The sequence below is a fragment of the Mauremys reevesii genome, linkage group 5, assembly GCF_016161935.1.
Source record: "Mauremys reevesii isolate NIE-2019 linkage group 5, ASM1616193v1, whole genome shotgun sequence".
NCBI lineage: Eukaryota > Metazoa > Chordata > Testudines > Geoemydidae > Mauremys > Mauremys reevesii.
The window spans coordinates 79,969,554-79,993,775 of NC_052627.1; the positions used below are offsets into that span (position 1 = coordinate 79,969,554).

The 24,222-nt window shown below is 41.9% G+C and overlaps 1 protein-coding gene across 3 annotated transcripts; it reads left to right on the forward strand.

Moving 5' to 3' along the window:
* The first annotated feature begins 42 nt into the window (after positions 1–42).
* On the forward strand, positions 43–23,116 carry C5H4orf47 (chromosome 5 C4orf47 homolog). Of its 3 annotated transcripts, none has more exons than XM_039539805.1 (9): positions 43–198; positions 526–612; positions 2,391–2,553; positions 4,493–4,712; positions 12,558–12,695; positions 12,780–12,855; positions 15,243–15,422; positions 20,817–20,989; positions 22,903–23,115. In XM_039539805.1, exons 3-9 carry the CDS (start codon positions 2,457–2,459, stop codon positions 22,946–22,948), a joined length of 930 nt encoding a protein of 309 aa, XP_039395739.1. In that variant the 5' UTR covers positions 43–198; positions 526–612; positions 2,391–2,456; the 3' UTR covers positions 22,949–23,115. The 3 variants fall into 3 exon arrangements, with proteins under 3 accessions (XP_039395739.1, XP_039395741.1, XP_039395740.1); XM_039539806.1 differs by having other exon boundaries at positions 56–198; positions 529–612; XM_039539807.1 differs by lacking the exon at positions 526–612 and having other exon boundaries at positions 49–198; positions 22,903–23,116.
* The last annotated feature ends 1,106 nt before the right edge of the window (positions 23,117–24,222 follow it).

The following is a 24,222-nucleotide window of genomic DNA, read 5'->3' on the forward strand; positions in this document are numbered from 1 at the left end:
AATACTGAAATGCTGTTCCTGTGTTGTTGGACTTTCCGGAATCCAGAGCAACTGCATCAACAAAGAGCCCTGGGTAGAGTCCCGTCCCGTCCCGTCCCTCTCAGAAGCTGCTGCTGCCGCTGCCGCCTGGGGATGCAGAGAGGAGGGGGCTGCTGCTGCTGCTGACCCTCTGCAACACATCTGTTGGGTTGGTGTGAGGTGAGTGAGAAATCAGTCCAGACGTCCTCCTTAAAGCGTGTGCTGCTGCTGCTGCTTATTCCCTCTCTGTGCGGCTCACTTCAACCACTGCAATTAACAGTCAGTCGTTACTGTCAAGGAAGATTTCATGCAGATTGTTTAATCATGCAAATATATGCAATAATTTATGCGGTAATGATATTTATGCATCGATTATTCATATGTTGATGTAATTATAGTTACGAAAATATATTTACATGTATGTAAACTGATGCAATTATATGTGTGTGTGTTTATGTGTAACTGGTGGTTACATCATCATTTTAAAATCAGTTTTTACTTTCTTAGCAGTACATTGCGCTTCTGAAACATCTTCCATCCAAAGAGCTTTACCAATATTAATACATTAAATTGATCAACATCCCTGAGAGACAGGTAAAATATTTTATACCCCTTGAAAAGTTACACACCATATAGTCTTAATGCGGTGCTCAGTGGTTTCTTTGTATGCTGATTAGGGGACTGATCCTGAGAAGAGCTGAGCACCCATACCTGCCATTGACCTCAATCATTTACATTTTTGAAGTCAGTGGGAATTGTAGGTGGTCAGCACTTCTCAGGATCAGGATTTAGATTACCACAATAAGGATCCCCAAACTCCTTCACATCTCCTTGCACTACCCCTGCCCATTGTTAACTAAAGATGACTACAAAGCACAGCTGAAGGTAATCTAGAAAGCAAAAGGAGATGCTGTCCTGCATATCCTTACCAATGATCTGCACTACTCCGATCCCTGATCTCAATATTTTAAGGGTACTTATTAGCAAATTTGGATCCAGAGATTTTAATAAGAGTTGAATGCAGTTACATCAGAGGTGAATGTGGGCCCTATCTCTTTCATATTGTTTTTTCCAAAGGACATGTGATATCAGGGTTGGAAGGGACCTCAGGAGGTTATCTAGTCCAACCCCCTGCTCAAAGCAGGACCAATCCCCAAATTGCCCCCTCAAGGATTGAGCTCACAACCCTAGGTTTAGCAGGCCAATGCTCAAACCACAGAGCTAACCCTGCTGGCTCTCTCTCATGCTGTCTAGTTCAGTCCTCTTCTCACCATCACCACTCCAGTTATGACCTACAGTAGCTCCTCACTTAAAGTCATCCTGTTTAACGTTGTTTCGTTGCTGATCAATTAGGGCACATAAAGTTGTGCAATGCTCCCTTACAACGTTGTTTGGCAGCTGCCTGCTTTGTCCACTGCTTGCAGAAAGAGCAGTCTGTTGGAGCTAGCTGATGGGGGCTTGGAACCAGGGTGGATCAGCAGCCCCCCTATCAGCTTGCCCCCCCGCCAAGTTCCCTGTGCGGCAGCCACCCAGCAGTTTATCCATTGCCAGGCAGTTCAGCTGTCCCTTCCCCCACTGCCATGTGCTGCTCCTGCCCTCTGCCCGGGAGCCTCCTGCTTGCTGTGTAAAGGGGTGGAGGGGAGAGAAGAGGGGTGCTAATGTCAGGGTGTCCCTCTCCCCCCCACTCCTGCTCCTTTACCCCGTCCGGCCATCTCCACAGAGCAGCAGGGGACATGACAGGGCTCAGGACAGAGGGAGCTTGCTGACAGCAGCTGCTGTCTCAACTTGCTGATCAACTTAAAAAGGCAGTGTACTTAGAGTGGGGTCAGCGAACTTAAAGGGGCAATGTGTGTGTCTCTGTCTCTCTCTGCATGCTGTCTCCCCTCCCTCCATTCTTGCTGCCTTGTAGAGTGTGAGGCTACATTAACAACAATGTGTTAGCCCTTGAGGGCTCAGCTGAGTGCAAGGTTCATCATTTAGCAATAAGGTATTCCCTGGGAAATAGCCCATCCTCTGACTTCACCACCTCAACCAAGCTACACAATCATCATATATATATAATATAGTATTTTGGCGAAAAATTTCCCTGGAACCTAACCCCTGCTATTTACATTAATTCTGATGGGGAAATTGGATTTGCTTAACATTGTTTTGCTTAAAGTAGCATTTTTCAGGAACATAACTACAACGTTAAGCGAGGAGTTACTGTACTTTATAGTAATGTTACATTCTGAGTACAGTAGAAACGTAAAGGAACTGAGTGCTAGTACTTTTGAACCAGAGAATCTCAGCACCATAATGGTACATTTTATTTTAAACACTTAAAACTTGTTGCAGACTTTGACTGTAACTCTGTTTGTACATTTTTGCAGTAAAAGAAGTGAGCATAAGAAACATCTACATTTTCTAGTGTAGTGAACTGTCACACACAACCAACCATGCCTGCAGAAGGAAAAACTGACATGGAGAGGATTGGCCTCTTCAGTGAAATGGAGTATGTTACCATTGGAGATAAATATGCCTCACACTATATGCGTAAGTATATTTCATTTTAGTAATAAAGATATTTCCAATAGCTGTCTAATCTGCCTTTCTACTGACTCACTGTTTTCTGTTAGTCCTTTTAGAGACATCTGGGGTTTTTAATAACCAAAAATCTCTCTGTCTGTGCTCAGTGTGGCATAATCATTTTTAGTAGAGGTCTGCTTAATATATCACAATAAATGCAAAAAGGGCATAAAAGGTAAATATTTTTCAGTTTAGCTGAGTTTTATGTATTAAGATTAATAAAAATATATATGCTGCATTTTGTTGTCCAAGTTACAGATAAAATATACTATTGAAATGACTGGTGTGTCTTTACCTACCAGCTGGTGGGGAGTAGGTGTCACCTCCAATGACTCATCCTCCTTCTCTGCCATAATTGTGGAGATTTCCAGGGGCTTCTTCTCATCACACCATGGGATGTAAGTGGTGGTAGGGTTCCAGGTGCTCCATGCAGAGACATTGCAAGTGACATTTTAGACCTTTGCGATAGTACATATTCTTTTGGCTTTTCATATTGGCATTCTTTCCCTTGGAAATGTCAACTCACAGATTGTGTAGCCCTCCAGCATTTGCACGTCCCAAATGAGTGTAGCATTTTTTTAAAATGTCCTTATGATTCAAATTTTAAATTAATAGCTGTGAGTTTTGAGAAGGGTAGATAAATTATGTAAAATTAGGTTAACAGGTGACCAATTAAAATTTATGAAACCCCTGAGACAAAGCAGGTAAAGTAGATTACTTTATAGGATATGTATAGCATTTAATTACTTCTTTGAAATGAACATTTTAAGAAATTTGAAACTGTTTCCCAATTGTGCTGAAAGAAAACAAAAAATGGGACACCAATTTTCTTTCAGTCAATATACAAATTATCTTCATTATTTTGAATATTCTGCTAAGAGACTCAACTGCAGAACAGCATTAATATGATGACTTAATCCAACAACAAATCACTCCACAGTTTTTTGCTCCTCGGTTATCTTCAGTTTTAACATTACAAATGTAAACAAACTGGCAATATGGAAAGCCTTATCTTCCCCTGACATGCTGATGCTGAGAGCAGGTAGTTTTTTCTGTGTGGCTGCTCCAACTGGCACTTCTGTTGTAAGATTATGTTTTCAGTACTTTACATTTAGTGGTAATCTTTAATTTCTTTGCTCATAGTTGACCAATGTACGTAGGAGATGTATTTATTTATTACTTAGGGCTGGATTCTTTCATCCTCACTCTTGATCATTGGAACTACTCATGGCATTACTCTTGATGAGTAAGGATGACAGAGTTTGACCCTCAGTAAGAGTCAGCCTTTGTGAAGTGATGTTCATAGATTCCAAGACCAGAAGGGACAATGTGATTATCTTGTCTGACCTCCTGTATAACACAGGCCATAGAACTTCCCCAAAAATAATTGCTACATCTTTTAGCAAAGCATCCAATTTTGATTTAAAAATGGTCAGTGATGGAAAATCCATCATGACCCTTGATAAATTGTACCAGTGACTAATTATTCTCACTTAAAATATCATGCCTTATTTCCGGTCTGAATTTGTCTAGTTTCAACTTCCAGCCATTGCTAGATAACTTCCATACCTTCCTCTGCTAGATAATGCTAGATGTTAGTGCTGAATAGTTATGGCCTCCCTCCAAAAGGTACTAATTGCATTGGTATTTTTGTGTTATGGATGCATGCCACTACAAACTTGACTGAGTCAAACAATTCATTTTCCATATATTAAGTTACTGAATAGTTGCCATATAGTATCAGCAATCTGTCACTACCACATGTGACTTATAGGTGAAAGGTTCTGTATTGCATTACCAGTCCCTTTGAACCATCCATACTCAGTCTTCATTTTTAATTTCTAAATTTAAATTAAGAGAATCTGTGGGGTTAAGTGAATATTTACAATGCTTACTTGTTTTAAAGGCCCTTTCAATGAAGCTGCAAGCAAGAACAAACAAATGTTACCTGGGGGTACCAAAATGCTGTCAGCTCTTCAGGCAGGTTACTTTGAGCCTCAGTTTGTGAGGGTTTTCGAAGGTGAAGCCTACTCAAACCCTGTGCAACTAAGGAGGCGATATAGACTGGTAGAGTCAAAGAAAAATGTGGGCAAAGCTTTCCTTCCAAGCAATGGAGTCAAACTGCCGTAAGTGTTGGGAAAGGCTTCCTTTTTGTGTGTGTATATGTGCTGCATTAAAAATAATTTGTCACAACTTTTTTATAAAAGTTAACTGTTAACCAGAGTACGGTATTGTTTTTATGAGAAGATATGTACAACATATGATAACGAAGCAGTGTTAAAACACAGTATTGCCATCGTCCATACACCTGATAACCAACATAAACTTAGAGAGAGAGAGAGAGACATTAAAGATCTCAAGCAGAATATTGTGTGAAGCTAAGAGTTCTGCATCCTGGGAAATGGGACTAACAGAATCCGCTATCCTGAATTTCTCTATTTCCATTGCCAGAGTTCCATTACCTTGGATTTTTAATAATACCTGATCAGTCCACAGTGCTGGAGACAAATGGGCACTACCAGGATAGAAGTACCACCCATTGAAAACATCATGGGGTGACACCTCTGTGACTGAGTTGGTCAGAGGATACAGAGACATAAATAGCCTACAGTGCGTTTGACCTTTAGATGAAAATATTTATCTGTCTGAACAAAGATCCCATGTAGCGTCACATAATTACAGTTAAAGCAAGAGTTCATGTAACTGTTATTGGACTGAGAAATTTTCTTGCTTTTGGGGCTTTTTAATTAAAATACAGACAGGCAGGGGAAAAAGTCTGTTATATTTAAAGAAATGTAAGATGTCTAATCCATTTATTAAAACACAAGGATTGTCTTAAAGGGATATTAAAAACTATGGGCCTGACTCTGGCAGGTATTCACAACCAGGCATAATGTCCCCACTCTGCTTCTGTGTCCTCAAATGTACACTTATTCTGTATACACTGTAATGCAGTGGTCCCCAACCTTTTCATCTGGCGGGCACCAGACAAAGGACCGTGGCGGCGGTGGAGCATCCGCCGAAATGCCGCCGAATTTCGGCGGCATTTCGGTGGTGATGCCTCTCGATGACGTCACTTGTCGGCGGCAAGTGGCGTCAGCGAGAGGCGTCACCGCTGAAATGCCGCAGAAGTTCGGGGGCATTTTGGCAGATGCTCCACCGCCGGCCAAGACGTGGGCGCATTTAGATGCCCCCACAGGTGCCAGGGCGCCCGCGGGCACCACGTTGGGGACCCCTGCTGTAATGTATGTGTGTCCATAATTAAGGCTAAGATTCTGTCTCAGATATTTTTAGTAAAAGTCACAGACAGGTTACGGCCAATAAAGAAAAATTCACAGAAACCTGTGACCTGTCTGTAACTTTTACTAAAAATACCCCTGACAAAATGGGGAGCTCAGGTATGGGGTCTCCACACCACCTGCAGAGGTTGGGCAGCTGCAGGGGCTGCTCCAAGCTCTGAGGGTCCCTGCTGCCCTCGGTGGCTCAGAGCTCCTGGGTGGCTTGGAGCTGTGGCCCCACTGCCTGCGGCAGCTTAGAGCTTGGGAGGGGGGGGATCCTGGCACCTATGTTGGTCACGGGGGACGGACGGACACTGCCCCCAGTGGCGGAGAGCTGCGGGGGGACCCCACTACCCAAGGCAGCCGGGAGCTCCGGGGAGAGGAGGGGGTACCACTCTGTGGCTCCTAGCTGATAGGGCTGACTTCCACGACCTCCGTGAAAAAATGGTAGCCTTATCCATAATATATAGGTGATTTTGCACCTCACACAGCGCCTACACCACTCTCTTCTTACTAGGAGTAGAGATAATCTTTGAGGGTGAGCTGTTTGCAGGGGATATTCAAAAGTCAAGGAATGCATACGGAATAATAGACAAACTATCATGTCTTTGCACTCTATACAACATTAATAATATGAGGAGAGCACAAGGACACAGTTGGATTCTAAATAACCATGTTTACTAACTATATATAAAAATACAAAGCCTAGCTACATATATACACTGCTGCTTTGCCAATGATCTGGAGGCTTGTGCAGTATTCACTACACCGGCTATGTCTATGGCTATATCCAGTCATCTCTCTGTGGCTTGGGCTGCGAAGAGCTTGGAGAGTAACCTCTTTGTTTTTTTGAGGAGCTAGGATTGGCCATTTTCTGCCACATGCTCTAGAAATACCATGGGTGTATATGCTATTTTGTTGATGCATACTTATGCGCATAGGCAGACAGAATTTAGCCATATAAGTAGGGCTATAATTTCACTTGTCTGTAGTAGGATTTCCCCATTTTTCAAATGGAAGATTGCTAAAAAGTATCTGCAAGAAGTCAGAAGGTTTAGAGAGCAAAGGGGGCTTCTTCAAACAAAAATCATATGGGCTGAGACTCTGCTAATGGCTATGGGGTCTATTGGGAGCAGTGTCCCTTACTTTCTTTTCCTGCACATTTCAGTATGCTTGAAAATCTGTTCATCATATACTTCGGTCATTTGTCATAAATATCCAGGAAGTGGCCCCTTTCATATACCATGGACTGCCTCACAATGAAGTAGAAGGCCCAGATCCTGATCTGTGTCCAAGCTGAGCTCTGCTATGTGTGCACAGAGGTGGTTTTAAGCCATCTTTATGTCCCATTCCTCCACTGAGTTCTGAGTCCATCCTGTCCCCAGTGCAAAGTAGATCAGCTCACACCATACCCCCTCCACTGGAGAGGTTGGAAATCAGGTGGTTGTAGGAGCCTGTACAGAGTCCTTCACTGACAGTTGAGCAGCCATAATGGGGATGTAGGAGCTGGTGTGTATATGCCTGTGCTATCTTTGGTGGGCAGAAAATGGGTAGGCGAGTGCTATCCCACTATAGTTAAGGGAGACCCACTCACTCTCAGAGTACGTCTATACTTACCGTCTGGGTCGGGGGCTAGTGTTCGACTTCTCGGAGTTCGATATATCGCATCTAATCTAGACGCGATATATCGAACTCCGAACGCGCTCCCGTCGACTCCGGAACTCCACCACCGCAAACGGCAGTGGCGGAGTCGACGGGGGAGCCGCAGACTTCGATCCCGCGGCGTCTGGACGGGTGAGTACTTCGAACTAAGGTAGTTCAAGTTCAGCTACGCTATTTGCATAGCTGAACTTGTGTACCTTAGTTCGACCCCCCCCCCTTAGTGTAGACCAGGCCTCAGATACTTCTGTTACCTCTGCTATATTTTCTATAGAAACCAGTCAAACTACCCCAACCCAGTAGGATTTAATTGCCATGCATACCTAGTCCCAAGCTCAAGTCTACTGAAGTCAGTGGAAGGTTGCCTGTGCTACCTTAATTTGGCCCTCTTGTACATAGGCATTAGGGTACAGTGTTTATATAATCACATTATTTTTCCACATGACCCCTGCCTCATTTAGTGCACGAGATGGATGTTGCTCACTTAAACCCAGAAAATGAGAAACACATAATTAGTGATTGTCTTTGAAAAGTTTGGTTTAAGTGACTTGCTTAGCATCACCCAGGAATGCTGTGGCAGAGACGGGTTAGAATCCAGTTCTTCTGGGCAGCATTCAGCTGTCTTAACCACAAGACCCTTCATTTCTTGCTTGCTATTCCTTGCCTCACTCACTACACAACTTCTGCAACAAATGAGAAAGGGGTCCTACAGACAATTGCATCCCTTACTACACAATTCAGGTTCATTCACAAAGCAGATCCATCTCTGTACTCAATCAGGCAGGGGTCCTATGTTAAAGATAATACGCAATCATATAATTAAAGACTGCACAAGGAAATGAATTAAAGATGCACAGGAAACCTTAATTCTGGCATTTCCTAACTTTTGAGTGCTTGACTTTGCAACCTTAATAATGTTCTTTTAGCATAGCATTTTTGTGAGCAATTTCCCAGGATTTAAAAAAAGCAAACTGCAAAAATAAAATTCCACCATGTGGCATAACATTGACCCAGGTGATTCCTCAGCAGGCATGGAACCTTTAATTCCACCACGCAGATCTCTGCCACTTGAGCTAGAGGGAGATAAGACAAACATTTTGTCAGTGGGTTTCGTGGGTATTTGCTGACAGCAGCGGAATCTTGGGTTTCATTCCAGGTTCTGGAAGGGAGTGTGCTCCAATAGGCACAGATGATTCTCTGCCTGTTTCTCTCAAGCTTGATCTCTTCTTCTCCATCCCATTGAACCTGTCCTAGTCCCAGTCCTGTCTCCTCCTCATCCCTGCCTCCTTGTCTCAGTCCCATGCTCCTTACCTTTCCAGCCCCAGTCTCCACTCTTGAGATTTCTCATCCCAGTCCTAGTCTCCCTGCCGAGACAGTTCTGCTCTTCTCTCAGTTGGCTCTCCAAATCCAAGTCTTCCTCCAGACTTCCAATCTCTCCCACTCCCAACACCTATTCAAAACTGCTTGCACAGCCAGTCCTAGTTCCACCACTCCCACCCCAACAACTTGTCCCCAGCAGGGCCATCTCTAGGGGGGTGCGAGCCTGGGACATAGGCACCCAGTTTCTGTCTGCTGGGGGGGTGCTCCCCTGGCTCTGCCCAGGCCCCACCCCCACTCACCCCTTCCCCCAAGGCACCATCCTGCCTCTTCCCCACCCAGTTCCGCCCCCTCCCCTGAGCATGCTGTGCCCTCGCTCCTCTCCCCTCCACACCCAGCGCTGAGTCCAGATGCCACAAAACAGCTAATCAGCAGTAGGCGCTGGGAGGGAGGGGGAGGCACTGATCGGTGGGGCCAGCTGGCAGGCAGGAGTCACTGGGGGCAGGGAGAGGTTGGTGGGGGGCTCCACCTTGCCCCCTGCCCGTCAACTCCTGCCTCGCCTCCCCGCCCACCTCAGGAAGTGCGGGGCCCTCCAAAGCGCAGGGCTTAGGGCAGTCACCCCAATTTGCCATACCCTAGGGATGGCTCTGGTCCCCAGTTTCCTTGCCCAGTCAGGCCCAGTCCCCACCACACCCAGCTCCTTATCTGATTTGGTCTATCTTTTTCCCCCTCCCCCTAGCTCCCTGTCCCAGTCTCCTTCCCTGGGCTCTTCATCCAGTCTCAGTCTCCCCCCACATTCCCTCCCTGTCTGCTTGTCTTATCCTCTCTACCCAGCCAGTCCCAGTTCCTCCCTCCCCCGCAATTCCTCATCTCATTTCAGTGTTCCCCACTCCCCAGCCAACTGGCTTCGTTTTCTTCCTCCGTTTCCCTTACTAGCTTCCAGTCACAGCCTCTACTTCCCCACTAGCTCCCAGTCTTCTTGCCCAAGCATTTCCGGTGCCCCCAATTCCCAGTCCCATTCTCCTTGCACAACCAGTCCCAGTCTCTCCCTCCAACTCCCTGTCACTGTTTCTCCCCCCCCCCCCCCCGCCCTTCCAGTCTCACCAATGTTCTTGCTCTAATCTAGTCATCCCCATCCCTCCTGGCCTGGATTTTCTCCTTCGTGCATTAGAATTAGATATGTTCCCCCACCATGTCTGGGTGCCAGCGGGGGGGGGGGGTGATCAAGAGCTGAGGAGAGACTGCCTACTGCTCTCAGCTGCAGTGCCCAGCCCCGAGCAACTGGGAGCAGCTGTTACAGGGGAAGTCTTTCTGAATCCCTGTAGTTCTGGGCTAGAGCATGCTCAATTGCTCTGTGAGGATGGTGCATGTGCAGTCCAGTAAGCACTAGGAGCTGTAAAAGGCTGAGTACGCCCAGGGAGGATGGAATCTTTGGAGATTTTACCTGTTTATCTTTAGCTAATCTCTACCGAGCATTTGCAAACTGTAGTTTTTTTAAAGGTTTATAAATGACCAAATTCAATTCTTTTTGTATGGGGACAACCAAATGTCCATTCCTGACACAAAAGCCATCCTTTGCCAGATTTCAAGTCTCTGCTCTAAAGCAGTGGTTCTTAACCTTTCAGGAAGCCGATTTGTCTTGCATACCCAAGTTTCACCTCACTTATAAATTACTTACAAAATGCCCCTCTGCCATGTATATTGGCCAAACTGTACAGTCCCTACGTAAAAGAATAAATGGACACAAATTGGACATCAGGAATGGTAACATACAAAAGCCAGTAGGAGAACACTTCAATCTTCCTGGACATTCAATAACAGATTTAAAACTAGCCATTCTTCAACAAAAAACACTTCAGAAACAGACTTCAAAGAGAAACAGCAAACTAAAATTAATTTGCAAATTTAACACCATTAATTTGGGCTTGAATGGGGACTGGGAGTGGCTGGCGTACTACAAAAGCAATTTTCCTTCTTTTGGTATTGACACCGCCTCATCTATTATTGGGAGTGGACTACATCCACCCTGATCAAATTGGCCCTGTCAACACTGGTTCTCCACTTGTGAGGTAACTCCCTTCTCTTCATGTGTCATTATATAATGCCTGCATCTGTAATTTTCTCTCCATGCATCAGAAGAAGTGGTTTTTTACCTACGAAAGCTTATGCCCAAATAAATCTGTTAGTCTTTAAGGTGCCACCGGACTCCTTGTTGTTTTTATAAAAATACAAAAGAGTCACAGCACATTATTACTGAAAAATTGCTTACTTTCTCATTTTTACCATATAATTATAAAATAAATCATAACTCCAATTTTGAGAAACACTGATATAGTATATAAAGCAGGATAAGCAAATAATTGTCCGTATTAAATTCTAATTTGTACTGACTTCTTTTCATGTAGGCTGTTGTAAAATTAGGCTAATATCTAGATGAGTTGATGTACCCCTACTTCCAGGGGTACGCATATCCCTGGTTGAGAACCACTGCTCTAAAGCATGGGGGCACCAGAGCATTTCAAAGAAAAGGTAGCCAGACTTTTTTACTATGGGCAAAACAACTCTCCTCCCGCCCCCAATTTAAAATTAATTTGTTCTGAAGTATTTTTAAAGAAATTGTAGTTAGGAAAATGAGCTATTTATCAAAACAATTTATCTTTCTTTAGCCTCATTCTCCAAATAACTCAACCATTTTGGCTGAAATGGTACAGGAAAAAAATCAGCTTCAAACAGACACTCAACATGGAAAATGTCATTCTGAATGTTTAAAGTTTGGCAAAGATAGAAATATCTGAAAATGGGTCTTATAATTGTAGTTACAAAAATGAGCTATTTATCACGTTTTTAAAGTTCTTCCAACTTTTGTTTTCTATAACAGCAAAATCTCAAATTTGTTTGCCGTTGCCTTTGATAATGAGCAGTGCCTTTCACTAGTTTGGGGGGCACTGATGGAAGTTTTTATATATTAAGATTTGTTTTCATATGCTTACATGGCTGATGTGGGCTGTTATAAAATATGTGTCAGAGCCTGCATGCTCTTTGATAAAATGCATATTGGGGACATGAATAGTTGAAGCTAATCCCTGGCAGAGATCCTAAGCCCCGCATCAGGAAATTCCTCTGAAGACCCTAGCTACCTGGTCCTGAGAGTACCTCTTCATTCTTAAAAAATGTTGGAAAAACATACAGTAGGAAATTCAATACAAAAATATTGGTAAAATATTGTTAAGGTTGTAAATACCTAAAAATACCCTTAATATAAGGTTGACATAAAAACAACAACAGTGAAAAGCAGGTACACGTTAAGAGAAAATTTAAAGCAAACAAACCAAAAGCCAAACATTGACGAGTTTGGACATGCACAACTAAGGTGCCCCAAAACTTTAACTCTGTCCCCTCTACTCCTATTGTGTGCCTCTACCACACTGTGCATAGGATCCGAAGAAGTGGGCTGAAGCCCATGAAAGCTTATGCTCAAATACATTTGTTAGTCTCTAAGGTGCCACAAGTACTCCTGTTCTTTTTGAGGATCATTGTTGTACATGTGGAATAAACAGAACCTCAAGTTTTATATGTTTAGTCCAAAAATGTTAGTTGCTTGTTTTTCAATTAATATCATTCAGAATTTTGAAGCTGTATAGCACTGAATGGGTACTAATTATTAATTTATTATTATTAACAATAATTACTATATTATGTGTTTATTTTATATTTCAGATGTGGAATGGGTACCTATTATGGAACTATAGGTGGTCCATATCCATTCTTCAGTGCACAACTAAGAGGGAAAACAGCATATGCTCCTCCTGGAAAGAACCTTTACACAAGTCCTGGAAAGAAAGGAACTGGATATGGGTAAAACATTCAGTATCATTTCCTGTATAGTATTTCATCAAATGCTGAACTTTGAGGTCACCATTATTAATTTTCTTTACACAGATATCCAAATCTTACCATAGGCAAACAGTATCCACACTCAAGTGATGTGTATGAAAGCGGAAAAATGAATGCAAAGGTAAAATTATTCAGTAACTTTATTTAATCAGTATTTGCAAACAGTTTACCTTTCCTGTAGTTTTTCTTTTAGCCTAAAGCAACCAGTATTTATTTATTTACCAACTGGACTGCAGATAAATTGCCTTTTTTTGTTAAATATATTATTCCTTTCCCTCTTAACTCACCCCAGCACAGAGTCCTATTGCTTAGGCTGTGCAGTGGGCTAAGGATTTGACCCAAAGTATTGAATTGAGAGAGAGAGAAACCCAAATTAATTATTATTAATTATTATGTATTTATTTGTTTGTTTGTTTTTATTTGTATTGTGGTAGCTCCTAGGAACCCCAGTCATGGACTGGGACTCTATTTTATTAGAGGTTGTACAAACACAGAGCATATCATCTGTATTTCACTTTATAACTTAGTAAATATGAGAAGGCTGCTCTATTTATGTGTGTCAGTCTCACTAATACTGTATATTTTTAATCATATATGGGGAACAAGGATAGCTGAAAGAGGGCTTTTTTGCCATAGGAATAAGTATTTTGAGCTTTATATTTTTACCACAAACTAATATCTGTTTGGATTTAAATTGAGATTTTGAGGGGGAAAATACAGTAAAAGCTGTTTTGTCTGGCATATTGGGGGAATTGGGGTGCTGGTAAGTAAAAAATGCCAGTTAACTAAGAGGGAGGGAGTTTGGGTGTGGGAGGGGGCTTAGGGCAGCAGGTTGGGGCACGGGAGGGGTTTCGGGTGCCAGATCCAGGGGGTGCTCACCTCAGGTGGCTCCCTGTCCTAGCCACTCCGAGGCAAAGGTGCAGCAGGCGGCTCAGTGCCTCCGCCTAGGAGCAGCCGGGACAGGTCGCCGCTTGTGAGGAGCCACCCAAGGTGAACAGCCCCCAGATCCAGCACCCTGCACCCCCAAACCCTTTCCACACCCAAACTCCCTCTCAGAGCCCACGCTTCACACCCCCTCTCATGCCCCAACTCACTGCCAGCCCTGTGCCAAACAAACTATAAACCAGAATTTCAGTAAAGATCAGAAATGCCAGTTTATAGAGCTTTCCGGTTGGTGAAGTGCCAGATAAAATAGCTTTTACTATACATATATTAAAAGTTTCAGCATCAGGATTGGGGTTTTGTTTGCTACTAGTTCACATTTGGGTTAGAAAAGGTTAATTTTGTATTAGTTTGAATGACCCAACTTGCAAATTTTTTTGGTAGTTTGGGCCCAAGTTGCAAAATTCAGATCCAGAACTGAACTCTGTGAAGTCTGAGGGTGTTTAGATTTAGGGTTTGTTTGGAGCTCATCTGTGATTAGAAGCATGTAACATAATACAAGTGTGACCACAAATAGGGGAGGAATGATCCAGAATGACTAAGGGCTTGTTTACACTACCGCTTAAGTCGATGTAACTTACGTCGTTCAGTGGTGTGAAAAAACCACCCCCCTCAGTGACATAAGTGACATCGACATCGGCTATATTGATGGGAGACACTCTCTCACCGACATAGCTTCCACCTCTCGTTGAGGTGGAATAATTACATCGATGGGGGAGTGCTCTCCTGTTGATGAAGCACATCTTCACCAGATGCAGCTGCACCGATACAGCACAGTAGTGAAGACAAGACCTAACACAGTCACCACACTATGGTGGACTCCAGACAAGTTCTCTGCTCAGCTCTTCAAATAAAACACAAAAGAGAAGTATCAGACACTGAATGGACTTAGAGAATGAAGTATCCTCTTGGCTTTAGAGGTGGTTGGTCTCTACAAGTCAACCCATAGCCAGTCATTGTGGTGAAGCTGGAGGATAAATAAAGGACCTAATTCTCCTGGATTGTCAATCTGGCACATTTTGCAAGCTCTAAATTTAAATTAAAAAAAGGTGTACCACCAATTGTATAACTCCCCAAATCCTGCCTTCTCCTCATGCAGTAGAACCACATTGTTTTGGTTGCCACAGGTACCTCTGTCCTCCGGAGTAGGGCAACATTTGTTTCTTATTCATTAAGCAGTTCCTCCCCATCATTAGCATGAATTAGCAAGGTTGTACTGTATTTGTAATGTTAAAGTCCATACATGTACCATGTGTCCATTAATAAATTTGAGATCTTAAAGAGTTTTTAAATTTACTTATTTTAAGAAGTCCTTAAATTCTTCAAGAGTGTCATAGTTTCCTAGCATTTGTTATGCTCAATGGATTGTTTTGTTATGCATTATGTAGTGCCTAATGTATATGTGGAAGCCAGAATTAATATTAGCAGAGGAAATGACATTAAATACATGGCTAAAAGTAAGTTTTTTTCAAGACTGAATTTAAATCTCTTTTTATTTTTTTCTAATCAGAATAATCTGAGGTAAAAATGCCCAAGGCGATACCTTTAAAACTACTTATTTTACAGAAGGTGCATGAAGACCATCTGCGTTTGGTTAAAGGAGGGCCTTTCAAGTTAAATCTCTATCCTCGGGAGTATTTTGACTTAAATCCATATTATGATGATAAACCTTTGCCACCGGCTAAGAAACCAACCCCAGAAAAGCCAGTTGCACACCCCTTTAAACCAAGTTCTCCTGCTAAAAAGGTGAGTCTGCTCTCCAACTAGTATAGCAAAAAGTGACAATCCAAATATTTGGTGGTGGTCTTGTAGAAAGTTTAAATCATATTGTATAGAAGACAAAAATTGTGAAAGAGTAGGATTGGAAGGGACCTCAATAGGTCATCTACTCTAGTCCCCTTCACTCAAGACAGGACTATGTAATAACTAGACCAGAGGTTCTCAAACTGTGGTCTGCGAGCTCCATTCAGGTGGTTGCCATAGTCCCCTCTAAGGTGTGTGCCTGGGAGGCCGCACATGAGAGAATGAAGGGCCGCCCTCTTAATTAGTGGAACCACGCAGGCATGGCTCCACTAATTAGGTGTCTGGAGAAGACGCACATGTAAGGTGAGGTGGTGGCCTTGAGGGGAATAGGGGGTAGATGGGTGAGGGCAGTGGGGTGAGAAGAGGGGGTGGGGGGACTTTGGGATGTGCAGAGCTGGGGCGGCCAGAGAAAGAGGCGACTTTGCTCAGCTCCAGGACTGCGGCTGCTAGGGAGAGACGGCCTCCTTCCCAGCCCCAGCTCGGGGTGCTGCCGTGGCGGGGGAGAGAGTGCACATCCATCACATTAGAAAGATAAGTCTACTGATATTAAAATATGAGTTGTGTGCTTTTGTTTGTAGAACAACAAATATGAATTATTATAAAGGTTTTTTTACAATAGTTAGCTAATGGTAAAAACAACATTTGGAAAGATCATTAAGTGGTCCACTGAGACCCTCAGCAATTTTCAAGTGGTCCGCGAAAAAAAAGTTTGAGAAGCACTGAACTAGACCATTCTTGTCAGGTATTTATCTAACCTTTTCTTAAAAACCTCCAAGGATGGAGATTCCACTACCTCCCTAGGCAATTTGTTCCAGTGCTAAGAAAATCGCAGGCCAAGATTTTGTTGTGGAATCTGCAACTTTTTATAATTGCTGCAAATTTGGGCCAGGTGGCAAGCCACTCTCTCACATTTGGTCTGACATGATGAGACGGGTGGATGGACTATATTTGAGTGAGTGGCATTGTGACCTGGCACAAAGGGTTGTAATGCAATTCAAATTTGGCCCAGCCACCTCTCTGTCATGCTTGTCTTTGAGAGCCAAACAGGACATATAGTGTCTCTTCTGTTGCCATGTTTTGGAAAATAGACTGCATGCTCTGAACCACAACTTTAACAAACTGACTACAACTTTTGAACCAAAACCCCACAAATTTCTTAGAGTCTTACTCATGAGTAAATGCTCACCAAGGTGAGTAAGGGCTGCAGAATCAAGCTGTAAAATTACTTTAAAAAGTAGTTAAGTCTATTTCTAATCAATTAATATACAGCAGTGGTCTCCGACCTTTTTACGCCCAAGATCACTTTTTGAATTTAAGGGCAAACCATGATGTACCCTTCCCCGAGGCCCTGCCCCTTCCCCAAATCCCTGCTCTACTTACTCCAACCCCCTGCCCTCCATCACTCGCTCTCCCCCACCCTCATACACTTTCACCAAGCTGGGGTATGGGTTTGGGCTGGGGCCAAGGGGTTTGCAGTATGGAAGGGGGCTCTGAGCCTGGGGCAAGGGGTTGGGGTGCAGGAGGGGATGAGGGGTGCAAGCTCTGGGAGGGTGTTTGGGTGCAGGAGGGGGCTCTGGGCTGGGGCGTGCAAGAGGGGGAACAGGATGCTGGCTCAGGGAGGGGGGTCAGGGCTGGGGCAGAGGTGCGGGAGGGGGTACGGGGCACTGGCTCTGGCAGGGGGTTCAGTCTGGGACACAGTGTTGGGTGCAGGAGATCCTCTAGGATCAACCAGTCGATCACGATCGACCGGTTGGTGACCACTGCTATACAGTATTAATGAACAAATGAGTTATTTTAGCTCTGATGCAGAAGTGGGTATTAAAAAGTCTTAGTGCTTCTTCCTACTGTAAGGAACTCATGCAACCTGTGCAGCGCGTCTAGCTAAATGAGCATAAGTAATGCCCTATTGGTCGTTGCCCACCTGAAGCCCCCTACACTGGCTATCTAAGAACTCAGTGAGTACCAGTCCATATCGCTCAATGCAATGGTTTCCTGGCTCTGGACCTCAATAGGTACTTTTCTCAGAATAAAGCCTGATGCTACTTCAGCTGAACCTGAATATGTTGAGAGTGTTATTTTGTTCTATGACACCTGCTGTAAAATAAACCCTCTAAAATCCATCATAGAAATGAATCATAGAAGTGTAGGGCTGGAAGAAACCTCAATAGGTCATCTAGTCTAGTCCCCGGCACTCAAGGCAGGACTAAGTAATAACTAGAACATTCCTGACAGGTATTTGTCTAACCTGTCCTTAAAAACATCCGACAACAGATTCTACAACCTCTCTAGGCAATTTGTTCCAGTGCTTAACTACCCTGACAGTAAGTTTTTCCTAATGTCCAACCTAAACCTGTTTTTGCTTCAATTTAAGCCCATTGCTTCTTGTCCTATCTTCAGAGGTTAACGAGAACAATTTTTCTCCCTCCTTGTAAAGTACTTGAAAACTGTTATGACCCCCCTCAGTCTTCTCTTCTCCAGAGTACACAACCCATTTTTTTCTATCTGTCCTCATAGGTCACGTTTTCTAAACCTTTAATCATTTTTGTTGCTCTTCTCTGGACTTTCTCCAATTTGTCCACATCCTTCCTGAAATGCGTCACCCAGAACTGGACAAAATAGTCCAGCTGAGGCCTTATCAGCACGTAGGAGAGTAGAAGAATTACTTCTTGTGTTTTGCTTACAACACTCCTGCTAATAAATCTCAGAATCTTGCTTGCTTTTTTTGCAACAGTGTTACACTGTTGACTCATATTTAGCTTGTGATCAACTACAATCCCCAGATCCCTTTCCACAGTACTTCTTCCTAGGCAGTCATTTCCCATTTTGTATGTGTGGAATTGATTATTCTTTCCTAAGTAGAGTACTTTGCATTTGTCCTTATTGAACTTCATCCTGTTTACTTCAGATATTTCTCCAGTTTGTCCAGATCATTTTGAATTTTAATTTTAAAATGCAACCTCATGGTCTTTTGTTGCAAAAGTTCTCCTATGTCAGAAATACGAAAGGTATGATTGAGTTTTTTTTGTCAGTTGTGATTGTAATTTACAAAGCAATGAAATCTAGTTTGATTCTATACAAAACCAGAGACTATAAATAACCTGTGATGGGGTGTACATATCCTGCACCAGGAAAAAAGGGGTTAAAAGTAGCTTTGGGCTCAGGGCTTGTGTACTCTACAGGGGTTACAGTGTCATAGCTTCGGAAGTTACTACAGGAACGAAAGGGATTCTCCCATTGCTGTAGTAACTTGCTGTCAGCCTAGTCACATCTACACTGGGGGGTTAGGCCAGCATTGTTGTGGCATTCAGGAGTGTGGATTTTTTCTAAATTTTAAGTATAGACTGGGCCTCAGGCACCAGCGAGGCGTTCCAGTCTCGGAGGAAGAGCCTTAAAAGGGAGATGCCCCTTGGACAGACCTCTCCTCACCAGCTCCTAGGAAGGAGCACTGCAAAAGATGAAGCTGGCAGAGGCTTCCTATGAACATTGAACAAGAGCCTTGAGGATACTGAGCCAGGCTATGGCTTGTCAGGTATCTCCTAAAAGCAAGGAAGCTTGGATCACATTTGGACTATTTTTGTGTTGTGACTTTCTTCTGTTACCTTTCCTTTGAGGCCTTAAGAGGGCTGGAGAAGAAGGCAAAAAGGCAGGCCACAGAAGGAAGAAGCCCAGGGAATAAGCAGGAGAGGTCTGAACAGGGCCAGCTCTAGGCTTTTTGCTGCCCCAAGCAAAAAAAAAATAAAAAACAACCTCCAAGAGCGCAACTGCCGAAGCAAAAAAAACCCAAAAAACCGTGACCGGAATGCTGTCCCTGAAATTGTGCCGGGAACCCAGGGTAGAGGTTGAGATTGGGTTCCCCTAGACAACCAATGAAAATCCTGGTGAAGCCCCTGGACAAGGGTTGTAAGGCCAAGTGGGCCTAGAGTTGTACTGTTATTGGACTGAACTCTGACTTACCACCGAAAGCGGGAGGCTAAAAAGTGACCTGGCTGGAGGGCTAAGTCACCAGACTAAGGACGACACTAACGGATCTGAATGGCGGGATCAGCAAGGTTAGAGAAAGGAAAACCCTGACAGCGCTGCACCCAGCCACAAGGTGGCGCACTGGCTGGAAAGTCACTTTGTCATATAACCATATTCTAAATAACTTGAAAACAGCTTATCTTTAAAATCAGCACAGAGCAATTGTTAAAATTTAGTTAATCAAATGTATATGTAGAGTTGCCTGTTTTAGACCATAGCAGCTAGTCAGAGTTTGAGGCTCTGGGGATGTTCCAGTTGGAAGTAAAAATTGATGGAGTCTGGTATTTTCCTTGATACGCTCTCGTTTATTTACAAGGAATGAACAAAATCCTGTGTCTCTGAACGCAGAAGGAACCAAGAACAAAAGGAACAGTTTCTTAGCTTACAGCCCCCAAGCCAACCCCAGACCCAAAGCTCACTCTCTAGCTTGTTCTAGAGTCGTGCTGCTTACAGACTCCTGATTGGCTTTCTTGCCTTTCCTTCTCTCTGTGTTCTTGTCTGTCCTTTATTTCTATGCTCTCTTCACACACACTCTCTACTCAAACAATACTCAGCCAAAAGCTTCTGGGCAGGTTCAAACACACCTTTTGTCTTGGGTGGTGGTTTATGCCTACAGTTATGTTAATTGAAGGGTGAGTTCACACCTATCAATCTGAATGAGGTTTTAACTCACCAGTAACAAGGTTTCACCCAGTTCATAACAGTAGGAATAAAATAAGGTAACTCTTCCACCTAGCACTCCTCTGGAGGACTCAGAACTGTACAGGGCCCTGAAATCTGAGAGCACTAGGATGCAGAGGTAACACCCCTTCCTGACCCTTGTTACTGCTGTTCTAGTGGGAGGGCTGGTAGAGACTAGCCAATGGTCTACCACCATATGTGTAGTGCTCTGGGCATGGTTAGGCAACATGCTGATAATAATGCTTGAATCCTGCCACATGGTACCACTATTGGTACCACCAGTGGAACTGTACTGATGGGAACCAGTGGTGATTTTTATCGGTTTCATTTTTTGCCACAATAAAATCCTACATTTAATTTTTTTTACAATACCCTTTATATTTTTAAGATTCTTTCCTCATAATCCAGGATACATACAAAATAATTTGTCAAATCAAATATTCACCAATGTAATTATTTAAATGTTCCTAACCGTTTCCTGTTGACTTTAAATACACGTGGTATGTGGTTTTCTGATATGTACATAATATGATGCGATTTGCCATGCAGTGTTCTGGGTTACCTTTGTATGGAAAAATATAGTTAAAGCAATTATATTGTAAATTAGCACTTTGACACTTTCCTTTTCTTTTCCAGTCAGGGGGCATGAAAGCAGGAACATTTGATTCTTATCCTTCCCATTCTGCTGAGCCCTATGTGGTTAAATATTCTAAGCCCATCACAACTAATAAAGAAGGACGGATTTTTCATCCTCCTCCTGGATCAAAAAGCAGGCCCTCTACAAGTATAATGGCTTTAAATGTTACAAGGTAAGCACTTGACATTTACTTTGATATTTCATGTTTATAGTTTATAAAATACAGCAGTAAGAATTTTTTAAATAAATTAAAAATTAAAGTCAGTAGTGTTTCTTTCCCTTCTGAACAATTAGTTAATGACAAAAGGATAAGAAATGTATAGATGAAATAATTTTCTGAAATTGTTCCTACTCTTTTGTATATTCAGATTAATTTAAAATGAAATATGTACTATTGACCTTAAGAAGCTGCATGATATATCTTTGACCTGCTGTGTTCTGATTCTTTTGACATCCTCTGCCCTTGCTACAATGTACAAAGAACCAGGAGCATATCTTTATTAAAAATAAAACTGACTTTTTTGTTTCTATTGTATATGTGAAATAAAATTGACACCCTCTGGTGGCCAACATAAAACCTGTAATAATGGCTAATCAAAGCCAGTACAGCCTGGAGCATGGTATTTAAATTGGGAGTCTGATAGTTGCTAATGTCTGAGTGCTTTCCTTTCCAACATTAACATTCTTTTAGCATAGGTTTATATACAGTCCATTTCTTAAAGTTTTTGTGTTATGTTGTTTATATTTAGAATATATTTGGTCTCAGTTCTCATTTGTCAAAACTTGAGAAGTGACAGTAAATAAAAAATTAGATTGTTTTCTTTAGATTCTCTTAGCAAAATATTTTCAAGAGCAGGCACCAAATATTTGCGTACAGATCAATTATATACATGCAAATATTATTTTTGCATGCACACTTGTGTAGTGCAAAACATAGTAGGGGAACTCCAGGTTAGCTGCACATTCTTGAAAATTTGACACATAGGAATGTGTTTCACATTTGTGATTTAGATCTTTTTTTAATCTTCATGTTGAAAGTATATAATATTCTTCCCCATCCTGTCCGCCACCGAATGTTCTTCTAATTGCCCTCCTTTTCCCACCATGCCCAGATGCTGTAGGTGAGCAGTCCTGTTACATTGCAGAGCCAGCTTTAAGTTTTTATTTATACCTATAAGTTTATTTTATTTAAACAAGAAGCTGCTTGATGCTCCACATTAACCTTTATTAATTATTGAAACTAAGGCCTGTCTAGACACAAAAGTTGTACTGTTTTAAAGTGGTACACATCCTTTTCCACTGTGGATGCAGTTATACTAGATAAAGGTGCCCTATACCAGTATATCTTAATCCCCTTTCCATAAGATAAGCTGTTATAAGGCACCTTTGTACTGGTATAACTGTGTTCACACTAGGGGTTCTACCAATATAACTATTTCAGTAAAAAGTTACACCTCTATTTGAAATAGTTATTCTGGAACAAAAAACATGTTTAGACTAGGCCTCAAACTTTAAAGATGGGTAACTGTTAGTAAAGTGCCATTCACTGCAGCCAGACACAGTCAGAATGGGCTTGTTGGACAGATAATAGACAGAAAGAACTATTAAATCTGATATAAGCACTAGAGAGAGAAATGGAATATAGTATTTCAAACTATCTCCCATGTATTCCATCCTAAAGAAATCTAAAGAACGCAGTTTAATTTATTGTCTCATACTATTCTCTTGAGTTTTAGGAGGTAATGGTGATTCCAAACTTATTCTATGAAAATCATAGCTCATAAACACTAAGAAATGCAATGAACAATGTTTTATCAAAATATCCCCTTTACAAGTCTTTGTTTTTTCCCTGAAAAGCTAATGCTCTGATATTTAGACCATGATCCTACAATTGAATTTGCTAGGAATTCAGAGCCTTATTGAAATTAGTGGGACTTTCCATAGGTGCAGGGATCCATGCTTGCGAATCCTGCTGCAGGACTGGAGCCACAGTTTGTTTGTTTTCTTTTAGCAAAAGTTGTCTTTAGATCTAATATATTTGTGATTGGCACATCTAATGGAAGCTTTGTTTCACTTAAATTTCAGATCACTAAATGTAATGAACTACAAGACTACACACTTGATATATTAGCTTTGAACAGTGGGATAAAGATTACACTTCTTGGATTTTGTAAACTGTAACAATTCAATGATTAAAGGGCATTTGAAGTAAATAAAAGTTTTGTTGAAGATAGAATTCAGTCAAATAAGGCAAACCCAGATTTCAATTGTATCCTAGTTGAGACTTTATTTTATAAATATGTAAACAAAATAAACACATACATTATGTACAAATATATGTTTAAAGTGTGAAATTAAACTATATTAATACAAATTTTATAGTTTACTTGTATTGTTGGAGAGGTTTATACATCAAATATACACACCAAAAAGTATTTTAGATTTTAAGTTTTTATATAAATGTTATGATGGTGGCATCAATAAGTAGCAATTACCACTTCTGAGATGAACATCAATATTTATTAATCAGAGATAAAATATTGCCTAAAGGTAAGGTATGGTTTCCCTTTAGAAAGAATAAAGATTGATGTTCATCTTAACCAAGCCAAAATACATTACTGTATTTGGATTGTCTTCTTCAAAAGAATACGCCTTCCGTTAAGATGGCCTTCTCAAAATAGACACCATCTCCCATTGTTTACAAAAGGGACTGAGGCCACAACCTGTCATAGCAAACATGGCCACCATCTCCATTCATCTGCACTTCACAGTGCTCCTCTCTCTGCCTCTTGACAGCATAAGGTGCTGTTATCTTTCTTAAGGGCAGTTTGGCTTCACTTCCATTAAGGGGAAAAAACTGAAAAAAATCTGTTGTGTCTTAAAAAATCAGTTTCTTATAAACTGAGACCACACAAACTTTAATCCTTTCTTAACATAATTCACCTGGAATTGGTATAAGGTCCAATGCAGTGTAGCCATGTCAGTCCCAAACTATACGTGAGACAAAGCGGGTGAGGTAATATTTTTTATTAGACCAACTTCTGCTGGTGAGAGAGACAAGCTTTCGAACCACACAGAAAGCTTGTCTCTCTCACCAACAGAAGTTGGTCCAATAAACGATTATTTCCTCACCCACCTTGTCTCTATAAGCTCCCAGGTATAGAGCAGTTTGTAAGTGTATCAAAGTTAAATTATTACAAAAATCCACAAAGTATCCAACTTGAACATTTAGATATACAAAATTGTTACACGAAGATAATGTTTTTATGTTAACATGTATTAGAAGACTCATTTTAGTACCAAAAGTATTCTTGGGCTATCCTACTACTTTGTTATTCACTGAGTAATAGCTAAAAAAAAAAAAAAAAAAAAAGTAAATAAAATTGAGACCGAACATGACGTTTT

Excerpts from the sequence above, each read along its gene's own strand:
- C5H4orf47 (XM_039539805.1), top strand. The coding sequence starts at position 2,457 with ATGCCTGCAGAAGGAAAAACTGACATGGAGAGGATTGGCCTCTTCAGT. Across the intron at positions 2,554-4,492 it reads ATATGCCTCACACTATATGC|GCCCTTTCAATGAAGCTGCA; the intron begins GTAAGTATATTT and ends CTTGTTTTAAAG. Across the intron at positions 20,990-22,902 it reads ATGGCTTTAAATGTTACAAG|ATCACTAAATGTAATGAACT; the intron begins GTAAGCACTTGA and ends CTTAAATTTCAG.